The sequence below is a fragment of the Dendroctonus ponderosae genome, unplaced genomic scaffold (assembly GCF_020466585.1).
Source record: "Dendroctonus ponderosae isolate FM_Combo_2020 unplaced genomic scaffold, Dpon_F_20191213v2 Dpon_F_20191213_1, whole genome shotgun sequence".
NCBI classification, from domain to species: Eukaryota; Metazoa; Arthropoda; class Insecta; order Coleoptera; family Curculionidae; genus Dendroctonus; species Dendroctonus ponderosae.
In genome coordinates, this window is record NW_026017110.1 from 4636710 (window position 1) to 4652326 (window position 15617).

Below are 15617 nucleotides of genomic sequence, written 5' to 3' on the forward strand. Positions count from 1 at the left end.
TAAAATACGAGCACAAATAGAAGGAGACCTCGCAGAAGCAATGCCAGAGGGTAGCGGTATTACCCTTTTCAATTTAATAAGGGAAGAAATTGTTCGAAGTGTTCGAGGGCTAAAGGGAAACAAAATGGGGAATGCAAAAGTCAAAATAGTGTGTTATGCTGACGATGCCCCTCTCATTGCAGAACGGGAAGATGACTTATAAAGGTTATTACACTTATTCAACCAGCCAAGTCTCTAAATACGGAAATACCCGCGACCAAAACAAAGTGCTTAACAACATCAAAATCCCCTCTAAGATGCAAACTGGAACTTGACCGTAGAGTGATCGAGCAGAAAATGAAATTTAACTCCCTTGGCGTGCAACTTTCCGGCTTTGGGGCTATTGAGGCAGAGGTGAGAGATCAAACAACAAAAGAAATTAGAATAGCTGGCTGTCTGAATGCCACATGGTGCAATAAGAGTATGGGAACGGACACTAAATGGAGGATCTGCAAAACAAAAAAGTCTCCTAGAGACAGCTGAGATGAAAATACTCCGTAGAATCACCGGAAAGACACTGCTGGATAGAGAGGAACGAAGATATCAGACCAGTCTGTCAACGATAATTGAACAGGTAATTTGCCAAAAATCAAGAATGAAGAAGAAGAAAAATCATGTTTGAAAGTATACAAGGTGCATCGTAAGCCCATGGTCAAACAAGTACTGTTCCATCACTGGGCTCAGAAGAAGACAATCTGACTAAACGTTTCATTCACATACAATGGCTGGCTGTTCAGCTGTTAATAGCAAAAGCATTAAAAAAAATATGTTTTTTTTATTTTATGGATTCTAATGAAACTTGCTGGGAATTTAGTTTTGTGTAAGACTCGTACCAATGAACTTAAGAAGTCTTAAAATTCAGCCAGCAGCAATTTATTGGTAAAATTTTGGTTAAAACACGAGAAAACCCTCCAAGACAGCCAAAAGCCACGATTCCAGCATGTCACGCCAATTACATCCACTAATTCGATTAAGATTGTCCATAAACCGAACATGGAGCGTTTTTGCATCGGCCACCGCCAATTACGTATTACTTAATCATGATTATTGTTGCACATTGATTAATGGCCAGCCAATAAAGACTAATATCATTGCTAGCTGATCAATTAGCTGCTCCTGTTTCAGTCTATTGCAATTTTAGTTGCGTTCATCGATTGATGTCGACTGGAGTAAATTGAGCAGAGCTTAAAAATGTTCAAGAGCAGAAAAGAACAAGCCAAAACTCCCATGGTAATTCGTTCGAGCTGATATTGCACGCGTGGGTGATTGTAAATAAAGCAACTTTGCATTCACGGTAGTCGTCGATTTTATCGGCCACGTCTTCTTGCGACGGTCTGAGACTCTTGGATTGGATGTTGACCTCTCTGATTGCATCTAGACAAAAAAAATCCCGCTGGACAGTTTTGGGCTGGAAGCCCTCCGCGTCGAGATGGGCCCGTTAACGCTCCAAAAGGATTAAGATGACTGTCAGATCACGAGGGATTACACGAATGATCAATTAAGATATTTTAGCTTCATTTGCCCCAAACTGTCCAAGTTGAAAAACGTTCCAAATTTGTCGCTTTCCACACCAGGCAATTTTTATAACTTGGTGATGTGCTCTTGGAATACAATGAATCCTTTCGCTTGTATGCAAATGACATCATGGGTTGAGCCCGGTAGGAATGCGGTCGGTTCCTGGTAGACGCAAGACAAATAAACTAATTAGGCTGTAAATTGCCAATATTTTAACCGGAGACTAAATAACTCGTAATTTGTTGGGGTCTGTTTTGGAAGTAATAACAAAAGCTCCAGTGGACAAAGTAGCGGATGACATTCATTTCATCGTTAATTAATCTCGCAGCAAAAAATATTTTCCGGAGTTTTCCCTGCCGTTTCGTTTACATATGCGGCAAACACCTTCAAAAGCACATTAAGCAGTGTCTTCATGCAAGCGCTTCAAGCGGAAACCTTATCAGTGCAGTTTTCGTTCTTTAGGTTTGATCTTTGTATTCAGTCGCTGCATGTCTATGTTTGTCAATACAATTTTCTCCTATTGTTCGGATTTCTACTTATTTTCAATTTTGTCAAACAACTGTATCTGTCTGTGTTATTAACCTGGTTTCACTCCCTCAAAAAATAGGATCAAAAATAAAGAAAACAGAGTTTTTGTGTGTCGAACAGGCAATGCATCCAACAGGTGAGGTGGCCTTTCCAATCAGTTATTTTCAACAATTTATTGGCCCACACCGAATTCATATTCAGCTTGTCTGGTTATTAGCTTTGGGTTTCGAGACGTGGCACTAACAAGTGAAAGTGCCATCATCCAATATACCTAAACAGTTACGGGGTCCATACAATATTGATTCTTCATATTACCGCTCATTTTATTCAATGGGTGCCATTTGGAGTAGAGCTACATCGGTGGTCGCTGGTAATGACACGTTAATTGTTAAGTGTCTTGAAGCCAATTTGCCACAATTGAACGATGCAACCTTTCTGACCTCAATTTGAATGTGTCTGGGCTGAACTTTGGCCCCTGGAAGTTCGTTTGCTTGGGCATGACAAAAGGAAGAATGACTCATGTCCCTGTTATCCGACACATCTTGAACAATGTGCTGTTATTGGGGGGCTCAGATTGGTCTCGTCTGGAGAAAACCGCAATTGATGGGACTTGCAAACCGCTAGTTAGGGTGGACAGATGATAAATGATCCGCAGGTTGGAAAGCTTGAAAGGTCAAGAAGATTTTTTTTCAAAAATCTATAATCTCAGGCTTTTACATTGTATCAGTGCTGGATTTGTTGCGTCTTCCTGCGGCGCTTGGGCTAGACGGAATATAATACTTCAAGCTTCCATTAGTGCGGTCGAAGATATATTTTTCTCTGGGGCCTAATTGCGACAGGAAAATAATTGAAAAATATCACGCAACAGTCTAGGTCTAGCCAATTAATTTAAAAACTTCTACTGCTTTTTACCCGTTGGCTACGCCACTGAAGCAGTTTTCACGTAAATAACCATATAAACCAGGCCCGTAATCCCCTCATTGTTTGCACAGCCACAAAACGAAATCACTTAAAGTTATTTGATTTGTAAACGTGACTTTCTTGAAAAGTGGGGTATTTTCATCGCCTTGTCTGGTATTTTGGTCTGCGACCAAACACAAATAACATGCTAGTTTGAAACACATCAAAGGCTTCTTAATCCTTGCATTGTTTCAGGAAGACGACTATCCGGACAATATTTTTGATACATCAGACAATGGAGACGCAGAAGTTAGTTTCCAAGCTGAGGAACCGTCGTCCACCAAGAAATATCCGCAAGGTAACAGTTCTGTGCCTGGATTTTTTCTGTGAATCTTTTGGTTATTTTTTGCAGAATCTCAGACCTATTCCTCATTAACTGAGTATAAATGGAACCAGTTGGGCACCAGGGACCGAGTGAGTCAGGCTAGGAAACTCTACATGGAACAGAAAGATGCTGCTGCCGCTGTGAAAAAGTCCTCTGAAGGTATCGACTTAAGCAGTAACCAACTTAACCATTCCATACTAAAGTATAACTCTGATTAACATAAATGTATGTTACCTACCCATAAAAATTGGTCAAGAGTGTAAGCAAGTAATTAGATACAATAATTTACAAAATTAATCACGGAAGGGATTCGACAATGCAGTTGAAAACGTTCAGTAAATCTTGGCAAAAAAACAAACGTTGATAATTCTTTTGCTAGACTTTCATTTGGAGTAAAAATATTATTTTACGCAATATTAAAGGCCGCTCTAGTTTTCCGTGTTAAAGTACATAGTTCTAATTTATAAAAACACGTACCTGAAAATAATAGTTACTTTTCCAGTTGAATGAAAATTTAACGCGTAAAGCCTAAAGTGTGAAGTTTTCACATCAAGTTAAACCTTTAACCACTTTTGGTGGCAAAACAGTTGCAGATACTAAAATTGCAATTGCTCCGAAAAACCGAATTTTCCAAGGTTCCAAATGCACCATTGTAAACGTTTTTGCTCCGAAAATATATACTGGGAATTGTTAACTTATTTTTACGTCTTCTTCCAATCCAACTGAAAGAATGATGTATTTAGTGAACAAAAAACTGTGAAACTTCTGATGTTCTGAAAGTAAATATAAACTAACTTAACAAAATTACCTTACGGTTACAAATGCACAATTTGTACAAAATCATGCTGTTCCGAAGAAAGTGAGACTGGGAATTATTAGTTCATTTTTACGCCTCGTGCCATCAACTAAAAGATTAACAGATTTAGTGGGAAAAACTGTGAAACTGTTTTCAATGCGAATATCAACAAAAACCCGGAATATTAAAATTCGTTCGCCGAAGCGCTTAATAACATGGCCACAATCAATGGGAAAACGTCTATCAAAGAAAGAGTAAAATGTGAACCAAGGAACGGTCCAAACTAGGAAATAGTATGGTAAAAAATGCATTTCTGAACATTAAAACATATGAAAGCTTGAAGCAATTTCCCTTAGGGAGCCGAAGTAGTTCACGATCTGTGAGGTCTTCATTTTCAACTTTAAGCACAATTATTACCGTGCCTTTCGTGATATCTTCGGGTCATGCAATTATTCACTTCGATCATCTTTCAACGCGTTTCTCTCTCTCTGGAAACGCCCATAAAACACTAGTTCAAGTACAAACACTACAATTTTGTGTAAACTTTATTGGCAGAAAGCAAGACAACAGCTGTGGTGGAACACTTTATCAGAGTGAGGAATTCTGGAGAGTGCAAGAAGCCCATTCCTAAAGTGATTCCGGTTCATCTGGAGCATACAAACCCATCAGTGACGTACATCCCCCATTGCACAGTGTTGCATCGGTGTGCAGAAGATACAGGGTGTTGCAAATATGACGCCTCATGCCAGTACAAGGAGCGGGTGGAAGTGAGCCTTTATTTTTATGTAAGTAGTACAACAGTGTTTTAAATTATTTTCAATTGGTTTAGAGATAAGACGAATTTTTCGCTATTAAGGCCATTCAAACTGAAATGTTATTGAGATTTACTATCCTTCATCAGGTTTGCTTGAATTTCTGAAATAAAAATAGGTTAAACTTAACTCAACTTTTTGGCAAAATTTCTAGTTACAAATATACAGGATGAGACTGAAAACTTTTAGTCATTTACCACATTTTCTTAAAAATTTCTGATGTCTCCCCTATGGAGACACTGGCTGATTTTTGAAACTCTAACAACTTCCAATACCTACTTGACGCCCAGAGGGCGAAAAGATCACTTAAAACTCCCAAACAAGAAACGACAGTACATTCGAGCACTGCGAGTAGAATTTTGAAACTTATAGAAATAGTCACAACTTTTTGAGAACTAAAAAATTTTCAAATTTTTGTCGCGTTTAAAAAAAATAGTCTCCAACAGAAGCAATGGCCAATTTAAAAATTATCGACCCGAAAAAATCTAATGTATTTTAGTACAAAAAAGTCACAATTTTAGTACAACTACAAAAGAATTCCTAAGACTCAAAGTCAGCCAGTTGTAGCAATTTCAAAAAAAAGGCAATTTTTCAATAGAAGCAGATAGCGACGTAAAACTAAAACTTCTACTAAAATTTTGAAGCGAATTGAAACAGTCGCTGATTATTAAGAGTCTATAACGCTTCTGATCATGTTGCGTTAACGTAGGACTCTTGTAACGTTTCCTAAAAAAAATGCGTTCCACACACAGAATAAACAGAAGATTTCAAATTTCCATGCCAGAAAATGCAAATACGTGCAACCACTTCAAGAAAAATGTTTAAGCTAAAAGAGATAGAATAGACAAATTTTTGACAAGCGTAAAAGGTGCTAGAATTATTGAGGCAAAGTGGGCCACTTGTAACGTTTCCTAAAAAAATCATAAGCCTTCAACTAAAACAAAATACGACTTAAAAGTTCTAGGAGAGAAAAGACAGTGCATTAAGGCACTTTCAGTGAATTTTTGAAGGCTAATCGAAACTTAACTTTGAAACTTTTGAAACGGAGAATGCAACTTGTTTTTAAGTACCAAAAAACCTCAAACTTTTTGAGCCAAAATCAGCCAGTTGGAGCGTTTCCAAAAAAATTGGAAGTTTTTAAAAGATGCTAAATTAAAACTTTTAGGAAAAAAAGGACAATGCAAATAACGTACTTCTAGTAAAATTTTGAAAGAAATCGAAACAGTCTTTGATTCTTAAGAACTCAAAAAGTTTCAGAACATGTTAGGAAAACGTGGGACACTTGTAACGCTTTCTAAAAAATTCGCGAATAGAATAAAATGGCGATTTCAAAATTTTCAGCAGGAAAACATGTTGCAAAGTGTACCAAAGAGAATTTGCAAGTTTTCAACTGAAGCACAGAGCGACTGAAAACTTGCAGGCAAGAAAAGACGACTAGTAGAATTTTGCAAAGAATAGAGCGAGTGACCAGTCACTAATTTTTGAGAAACGAAAAGATCCTACACATTTTCATCCAAAGTCAGCCACATGACGCGTTTCATTAAAAAATCTCCCACTGAATAAAGAGGAGACTTCACACTTGGTGCATTGATGCACCTCCGGTGCCCCGGTGCAGTTTTTTCAGGCCTGAAGAGCCTCCAAACTTGATCATCCAGCTTCAGCCAATGATGGCGCTCCTTAAAAAAGTACACCAGAGTCTCACTTAACTCAAGCTTAATCAAGCATTGAAGACTCATCACAAATGTGTTTAGCCACAATTGTTACCAAAAACCTTCATTCTTCTAACAAAAACCTGAATTGTCTGCATGACATTATGAAGTTAACGAGCACCGCCAACACATTAGCCGTTGATTTATCCGACATCAGTGATAATTGAAAATCATTGGCACCCACCAATTGTTCAAATAGTTCAAGCTCAAACCGTTCATTGTACCAGCCACTCCGACGTGTTGTAAGCCCTGAAACAAGTATTTCCGACTCTAATGATGCAATTTCGATTCATTATCATTTCAATAGTTTCGGCACAATTGAACATGGATAGTACCCGCACGATTAAATACATTCAACAATCAATTAAACAAGACATTTTAGACGGTAAATAAGTCGTGACTTGAGACGGATCAACTGGTTTATGTACAGGGCGTTCCAAATCACACTATTAAAGTAGTCAGTTGCTTTGATAATTTTCATCGGAAAAGCCCTATTTTAACAGGGAAGCCAACTGGGTTAATAATAAACATTCACCTGCATGCATGCAGCCGATGCTCGTAGATCTTGAGGGGCATTTTCAAAGTCTATTTTCAAGCAGCTTGTTGTCTGGCTTGCAAAACGGCAACTGGATGTCGCAGCTGCTATGTAATAGCAGACATTGCCGTCATTTGTCTTTATGTCTTTTGCTTGCAAAAAAACATTATTTTCCAACAGCGCCTTACATTTCCGCGTCACTAATTTTATCCAACCACCTCTTTCAGTTAAACCACGATTTTCCGAAAATTGTCATCAATTTCAGGCACTCTACAAGCAGTTTATACAAGCTCGAAACGCTCTTTCAATACAATGTTTCCAATTCTCTTCATGTAAACGGCATTGTTTAGGAAAATGCATAAGTGTGTTTACTGGATGCTTCCTGTTTATTCCCATGCAGTTCTGTTAGTTTTTCTTCAGTCAGCGCCATCGAAAGAAATAAATGAGTAACGGCTCTGGATCGCCGGGAATTTATCATTAACATCTTGTATTCGGCCAGTTAATGTGGAATTATTACGTTCGGTTTTATTGTTTGTGAAGGCTAAAGTGTTCAATTTGGTTTCGCTTTAAGGTTTTTCGAGTGGAATTTATATATTTTTTGGTTTATTGCGCTTTGATGTATACGTCGCAAATTTATTGCGTTGCTTAAATATTCCTTAACTTTTGACTATGATGGTCGGTTATCCGATTTCAATAATTTTCCTCGATTTATAGCTCTGTTCTTGAGCAAAATTTAAGTTATGCGAGAAGTACAAAAAGTAATAAACATTCTCAACAAGGTGTTTAAATAGAGTCATGTTTTCTCGGTTAAAGTTTAAAGCCCTCTCCAGGCAATATCGGGAGGCTCAAGCAAAAAAATTATACGTTGTTATAGCCTCATGCCTTTTCAGTCATTTTCATCTATACTTTTTCATCTCTTTGTATTTTATTTTGACGGCCGGGCAGATTTTATCTGTGCAAACTAAATTTTATTACACACTCAGAACTCTACGTCTCTGTTTATTAAATTTCGCGAGGAAAATATGAAAATGAAGTTCACTCGAAAGCCTCGAAAGGATAAACAGTAGATAAAAAAGAAAAATTACTCGGAATATATCGAGCTATAACAATGCTTACTTGTTTTCTGTCTGTGCTACCTCATATTTCCCCCAGAAAGATTTAAACTTTACAGATTAAAACAGGATAGTATTTAAACACCCCGTACAAAACATTTATTGTTTTTTTGCTTACCTTATCACTTAAGATTTGTGTAAGTATAGAACCTTTCGGTCAAAAATGGATTCATATCGGACCAACGGCTTGGAAAATATTTACGTATTTAAACTGAACTATCATCATTTGTTGGTATGTTTTAAATATTGGCCCTTTTATAGATCTGAAAACGGTTAATAACAATGGAAGATAATCCTCACACTTGAACAAGAGCCAAATAGTTTTTAATAATAATCTCTGTCAAAACACGGAATCGAAAGTGGCGCTGATATCAAAGGCCGATTGGGATCCAAAAAATATTGGATCGCGATCCAGATCGCACTAAGAAACGTTGTGAAGAAACTCTCTTTATAAGACGAAGCTACTTTTGGTCTCGGACTGTCTAACGGATAAGAGAAAATCCAGGGTGCCATCTGGAAATAACAGGTGGTGGAAAAAGTGCATAATTGGTTGAAGAGACTTTGGTATGCCAGAGATATTTAGATCTTTTGTTGAGTTTGGCTACTTTGAATCCATGCAGATATTCTCAAAATTTGCCAAATCAAGAGTTGCAGTTCCAACAGAATTGGTGTAAAAGTGTTTAGTTATTCCGTTTCACCAGAATATGCAATAATACATAATTAATTTGAGTGATGTAACTTTTTTTTTGAAGCTCCCCATAGACTTATTTTTTGCTTTATGTTTCATCAACTTTCTTCCTTACTTAATCACAGTGTGGATTAGCATGCTTTGAAATGCACAAATAAGTTCCTTACATAGCTAATGGTCATTTCATTTATCTAAAAACGAAGAATAACACCTGTAAAGCTTGTAAACGACCTGACCAGCCTAGGTAGCTTTGGTAATTGAAATGAAGAAACAAGTGTGCAAATCATGCACGTTCGAACACATCGATTAGTTATCGATTCTGCATCTTAATCAAACGGCGAGTGGGAAGAATGAGCATAAACAAGTCCCGTCTTGAAACGATCAAGATTAACGATCTCCTCGGGCTCTAAATCAAGAGGCGAAGAGTTGTCAAGAAATACCAGCAATTTCGCGGAACGCTCATCGAATGGTTCTTCGGCTAATTTTTCTGCCAGTGATTTACGGTTGTTGCGCGCAATTAGAAAAATGACTCGCCTTTATGACCGCCATCAGTTCGAATTGTTGAACTACTTTAGCTACACTTTAATGAAACGACCACTTTAACTTTCCAGGTAAAGCAAATTGGCGCCGACGTCACCAAGGTGGAAAAGCTCAAATTCTACAATCATACAGAGTGCGAGTGTCGACCCAAAACGGAAGCACAACCTGATGATGGAGGCAGCACGACGGAAAGGCAGAAACGGGTTGCTGAGCGTGCTGACAACGCGATTTCAGTCCCAGTTGCAGGAAACCGTATTCCGGAAAGTTTGCTGAAAAAGTGAGTTTTCCTTAGAAGTGGAATTGTTTAGGTAACATGCCAATATTCCAGGTGCAAATGCCCCAAAGAGTTCATTCCAAAAATCAAATTCGGCTCAAAGTGTTACTGTGACTGTGAAAACGACAACGAGGACTGCTTGAGAATGAGGAAGGGCAAAGAGTACAGCAGCCTAATCGATCGAATGTAAGTAGGATCTCTCTCAGGCCTCCGACATCCGTAACATCGGCTCGATTTCCAGATGCATCCAGAAGCGGGATTGCGGAATAATCGCCTGCGATTACGGTCCCTACAATAAGCTGAAAGGACGCTGTCCACGATACGACGAATCTTGATAAACGACCTGTCCAGACACGTCCAAATTACCAGCGAAATACACCATGTGATGTTTTAAAATGATAAGTTAGAGTTAGGGAACTATTTATATCGTTTTAAGTGCCTCCAAAGTGACAGTTTTTTAATATTTATTTTTGTACTCTGAACGGTATTTATTGTTCTAGACCTAGCATCTACAGGGTGGACCAATTTAGTTCAGTATTTTTCCTTTTCTTGGGGTGCCGCATCCTCTAATAAGGTTGACGATCATGAAGCCATATTGGTCTATTCGCAAGATTTTCAGCCACAAGTTTCTTCTTCTGTCTGGTTCTGTATTTTATTCTATTTTGCTTTCATTTATGAGTTTCTCCATTCGGTCTAGGACATCGATATTGGAAGAATGGCTTGTCCACCACACTTTTCGTAGACTTCGACACTTCTTTCTGTTGTCTTTGTGAGCGTCCACGTTTCCGCTCCTGCCGAGTACTTGCACAGCAAACGAAGCTTCTTTCGTTCTTAGTCCCTTTTTAAAGCCAAACTGCGTGTAACCCGTATGATTTTTTAATTTATTATATATTTGTGCATGAAATATCCGAACGAATATTTTCAGATGACTCAAGCCTTTTTTCGTATCGGAATAATAATAGATGTCCCTGCTGCGTTCTTTTTTCCCCTCAATTTCGTTACAACTGCTGTTAATCCATGAAAATGAATTCCTGAAATGAATTCGTTTGTTTTGTTTCCTATTTAATCTTCTAGTTCTGCTTTTTCTTTATTTCATTAATTTAAGAATATCGTGCGTCATCCAAGCCTGTTTCTTCTGCCTTGTTCCCTCTCGTACGTAGGTGTCGATAGTATTCTTAATCTCTATAGGTAAATCCTATGAAGAAGAAGGGACTTTTGGACTGTGGAAATTTAACCAGAATCGGATGAAATAGAAGCATCTTCTTAACTTTTGACTAACTTAGAATGTTTGCGACGGCAGGAACTTTACTAAAAAAATGCCGCAATGAACAAATTAGAGCAATATTGAAGCAGAACACCACATGCACCTGATTCCTTTGACTCAGCTCTGCAAGTATTAACACTAAAACCATTCCCACTTTTGAAAAATCCTAAATTTCCACTTTTACGATTGAACTTTAGTGTAGGTACACTGTACAGTTGAGGACGATTAAAGATAATTTTTATAGCTCTACATACAAAATAATCCTTTATTTCCGCGTGGGGTAATGTCTGGAATAAAGTGCCCCACCCTGTACATTGGCGTGTAAGTATCTAACCTCCGGTTAATTAATGTATGCAAATCCTAGTCTTGTAAATTCTAGAACGTGTTTTGTATTTAGGTACGTGAATCCCGTTGTAGCTGTAGTTAGGACCTGTATTCGATGGAATATTTGTAAGCGAATTATACTGTTTTATTGTATATCGTTTATTTCTATATAATTAAAGTGCCACACTTATTGACTAAATAAGGCTTAAGCTCTGGAAAATGCCCGCCAGCACCAAGAGCACCGGCATCCAAACGGCAGCTCCAACAACACTTCGACTTGGGCTGCTATTGGGAAGATCATCCAGACGCAACTGCTCCAGAAGATCGCTGGGCACATCAATATACGTTCTGTTCAGTCCAATTTTGCTGATCAACAGCCTCAAGTCCTCCACAGACACATTGTCTCCGTCGGAGGACCAAATTGTCAATGTAGATTTTTCGATGCTCTCCGTAAGATTGGTCAGTTGCTCCAGACTTCGGGCGGCTAATCCAGCCCGCACCGGAAACGTTATTTCCTGCGTAATGTTGTGGGATCGAATAACGTCGATCATCTCCTGGATCTGCGATGATTCGTATGATCCATTCGAGTTGGAATCGTAAGCAGTAGTCCAGCCGAGGGAAAGGATGGATTTAGGGAATGATTTTGCGACATCTAAGAACCGGCTGGCGTTCACTGGCTTTGTACTGGCGTTGACGGGGCCTGCAAGGATATCAGCGTTGATCCAGATGGGAAGGTCATCATCCTGGAAAAACCAAACCTTATTCATAAAAATCCGGAAGGACTTGCGCCAAGATAATGTGCATGGTTTTTCTGAGAAAGGACAATCAAAAATTTCCTTAGTTAAGGAGCTACTCGGTGGGTTTAATAAAATATTAAAGCCCAGCTTTACGCCGTTAAAGGCTGCACTGGCACACATTTTGGTCCTTCGAGCCGGTTCGAACAGCAAATTGTAGGTTTTCGGATTTATTACATACACGACTTCGATTTTGTATATTATTTGAAAGCAATTCAGTGTTTCCAGATTTTGTAAAAAAAAACATTTCCATTTCGACATTTCAGATATTTTCAATGATCTTTACAATCATCAGTAAACTGGCCGTCACGATCACCAGATTTGGTTTCACCGGATTTTCAGTATTTTTAAGTTAAATTTCCACAGTGAATGAATGAAAGCATGATCTTCTCCGGGGCCAAAGAATTTAGCTGAAATTAATTCTAACCATACCGGGTGTTTTTTAATTACTCCAATATTTCCCTGTATATTCCTTAATTCTATACTTATAGGCATGAGTTGTGAATGCTTTACTTATCCAGCTACAGTTTAAATTTGCTGCTTGCATCACATTTTTTAGCAAAAACATGAATTCCCCTATCATTTTTATGTATACTAGTTGTAAATGAACATCTTTTAGCGTGCGAAAATATTCAATTAAAGGTATACGTTTTCGTGGCTTAAGCGGACCAATAATGTTTGGAGTTACTGAGCTCGACTGCGGCTTTTAGCAGAAAACAGTCCAAACATTTCACTATAAAATCGATGAGTCGTTGTAATTGTCACGAGAAAATCGAGAAACATCCAGCCAGTTGAGCGCCTGTTTGGCGGAATTTAATTGCAATCGAGAACCTTGAAGAAATTGAAAATTTTCCAACTGGTCCGAACATGTACGCATCTCCTGCACAATTATCCTTGGACAAACGTGTGTAGACACAGCGAGAACAGACATATTTGCACAGACCAAAAATAGCATATCAAGAAATATGTTTTCCACTCACCTTATCGGCAACACTCCTAACAATGTTCTTTGAAGCCTCCAACACCTCAATTGTTTTAAAGTCCAGCTTGATACCCTTTTTCGAGCTGTTCGAAGTGCTATCAAAGCTCTGCACCTGCGCCAGAAAGCCTTCCAAGGACAGATCCGAAGTGTTCTGAGGCGGATGACCCATGATGGGAATGGGATCTGTCTTGCCGTTTATAAGTGTTCCCAGAACAATGTCAGCTTCAATCATGTTGATGTCTTGACGCGTAAATTTCCTCATCAGTTGTGATATTTTTATTTGATAATTGTTTAGGATGAACTTACCATTTTTCAGGGTGGCATCGAGGTAAGTTTGGTTGTTAACCGCATGGGCCCAAGTTATTTTCGTCAAGTTTTGCTTGATATCTGGGAAGAAATCCTCCATGGTCCCATTGATGGATCTAGCGGCTGTCGCCATCACTGAAAAAGGTGTCCTTTGTTATTTTTCCACTGTACTAATCAATGCTTAATACTTACTAATCAACCCAATAAAGTATCTGAAATTAGCCATCGTAAAATTGGCGCCTGAAACAGTAACAGTTTACTTTCTGATATTTAATGATCAAAGTGAATTAAGCGTCAATTAAGCTCAATTAGGATCGGATTGATACTGTCACCTGCGCAGCAGGAAAGTACGGCCTTTACCTGCAAAAAATGCCAAGTTAATGTGACTGTTTCAGGCTGGAACCCTCGAGCAGGCGGACGTGTAATCAGAAAATACTGATAAAAAAAAACAGGACGTGTTTGCTTGGCAGATGTGGAGATAATTAACAAGGAAACAATCGGGAGTTGCACTTTGTAAGCCCAATTTCTATCTCGATTTGGGATAAAGGGCATTTAATCAGCAAAGTGCAACCTCGTAGCAATTTTGTTCCTTAATTTCAAAAATCCTGTAATGTTCAGGGTATCCGAAAAATTGTATTGGAATAAGACTTTTTTTATATCAACTGCGTTGGCAAATGCTTAGTTTTTTATATACGCGTCAGTTAATATTTGGCTTTTTAGGTAGATTTTTTCTAACCAAATTAAAGGGAGGTTTCAAATCTGGTTTAAGGATTATGTGAAAAACTGGAACTTAAACAGTTGTTAAATTTGACACTGCTTGCGCACAAGGCGTGCCATTTGTGGTATGCTTGCGTTCAATTGGCTCTAACTTTATTCCCCTTCTGTATAACGGCGTTTGAGCTGAATTTATAAAATGTATACTTGGTCGAATCCTCCCAGAGCAAAATTTTTTGAGATACCGGCATCCCAAAGTGAAATAAAGCTGTTCCAAAACATGGGACCATTCATCCAAGATCTCACATTTATAGTGTGATTTATTACGCTACTACAGAATTAGTTGGTTTAATTAATTTAAAGTTTTATAAATTAGACACGTCGCCGATGGCTGCTAAATTCAAATTTTGGATTTTGGAATATGCAGTTCAGATATTTACCAAATGGGAGTCAACCAAAAGAGCAAAAGCAATGGTGTTAAATTATCCGATTTAGTAATAAGTTACTAAGTTTCACTCTTTGATAATCAATGCTGATGTGCTAATGTCGATGTATTAATAAAACCAGCTAATGACTTACTCACCGTTGGAGAACAAAGCAAATATAATATTGTTTTCATTGATAAGAGAGGATTAACGAGATTTCGCATGATTTTGCTTTCTATTGCGTGATCACTCACTTTACTTGAGAGTTTTTCAGGCATCAGACACTCATAAAGCAAATCTTAATTGCAAATGGTGCAATAGTTTAAGTTCAAGTAGCAACTAAAATTAACAATGGCTAACTTTTTAAGTCACTTGAAAGCTTGAGAAACACATGATAAACTAGAACCCAAACAGGTCCAATAAACAATGCTTTTATAAAAACCAGTTTCGAGCAATTGCCATAATCAGACTTGACTAGAAAACGCCCAGTTTGAAAACTCCGAGCGTCCGAAAGGCTTTTTTAAATCGAATTTCTTCACACTTAAGGGATAATTTGCAGTTAAAGTAACAGTTGAGGCTTCCAAGAGTGACTAAAATTCCCACATAAAGTGCTTTCTTGCGTTGATATGAGCTTTAGGCATAACACAATGACTGAACAACTAAGTTTTCATTTCAATAAAAAAGTTCCACTGGCGAATAATTCGTATTACACGGGGGGAAATTTGGAATATATTTTGTCTGACGAGTTGAGAAGCTTTGTGTCAGAAAATTAAAATAAAATTTAAAAAATTCAACGTTGACCAAAAAAAATGTCCAGTTGAACTAAATATTACCTTACCAAACTGCAAAGTTTAACTGACTCAGCAGTTGCTGCAATGTGTTTATATGTTTCTACGAAAGAATCTGCCAGAGTTCGAGAAATAACGAATATATTTTTCTCTCCTTCCGTTACAGGATTGTGTTGAAGATTTCAGC

At 38.0% G+C, this 15617-nt stretch overlaps 2 protein-coding genes across 4 annotated transcripts in view; one reads left to right on the forward strand and one right to left on the reverse strand.

The window, feature by feature from the left end:
* Positions 1–11574, forward strand: part of LOC109544018 — a 28889-nt gene extending 17315 nt beyond the window's left edge. The window contains exons 3-8 of the mRNA XM_048661721.1: positions 3238–3340; positions 3395–3526; positions 4719–4948; positions 9631–9836; positions 9888–10019; positions 10075–11574. Of these exons, the coding sequence (XP_048517678.1) occupies positions 3238–3340; positions 3395–3526; positions 4719–4948; positions 9631–9836; positions 9888–10019; positions 10075–10168 (897 nt within the window). The 3' untranslated portion in view covers positions 10169–11574. The remainder of the gene's footprint in view (positions 1–3237; positions 3341–3394; positions 3527–4718; positions 4949–9630; positions 9837–9887; positions 10020–10074) is intronic.
* On the reverse strand, positions 11560–13953 carry LOC109546432 (protein FAM151B). Of its 3 annotated transcripts, none has more exons than XM_048661724.1 (5): positions 13864–13953; positions 13696–13743; positions 13504–13638; positions 13196–13437; positions 11560–12164 (listed from the first exon to the last, which is right to left on the reverse strand). In XM_048661724.1, the coding sequence occupies exons 2-5, from the start codon at positions 13727–13729 to the stop codon at positions 11616–11618; spliced, it is 960 nt and encodes a 319-aa protein (XP_048517681.1). In that variant the 5' UTR covers positions 13730–13743; positions 13864–13953; the 3' UTR covers positions 11560–11615. The 3 variants fall into 3 exon arrangements, with proteins under 3 accessions (XP_048517681.1, XP_048517679.1, XP_048517680.1); XM_048661722.1 differs by having other exon boundaries at positions 13836–13953; XM_048661723.1 differs by having other exon boundaries at positions 13696–13953.
* Between the last annotated feature and the right edge of the window lie 1664 nt (positions 13954–15617).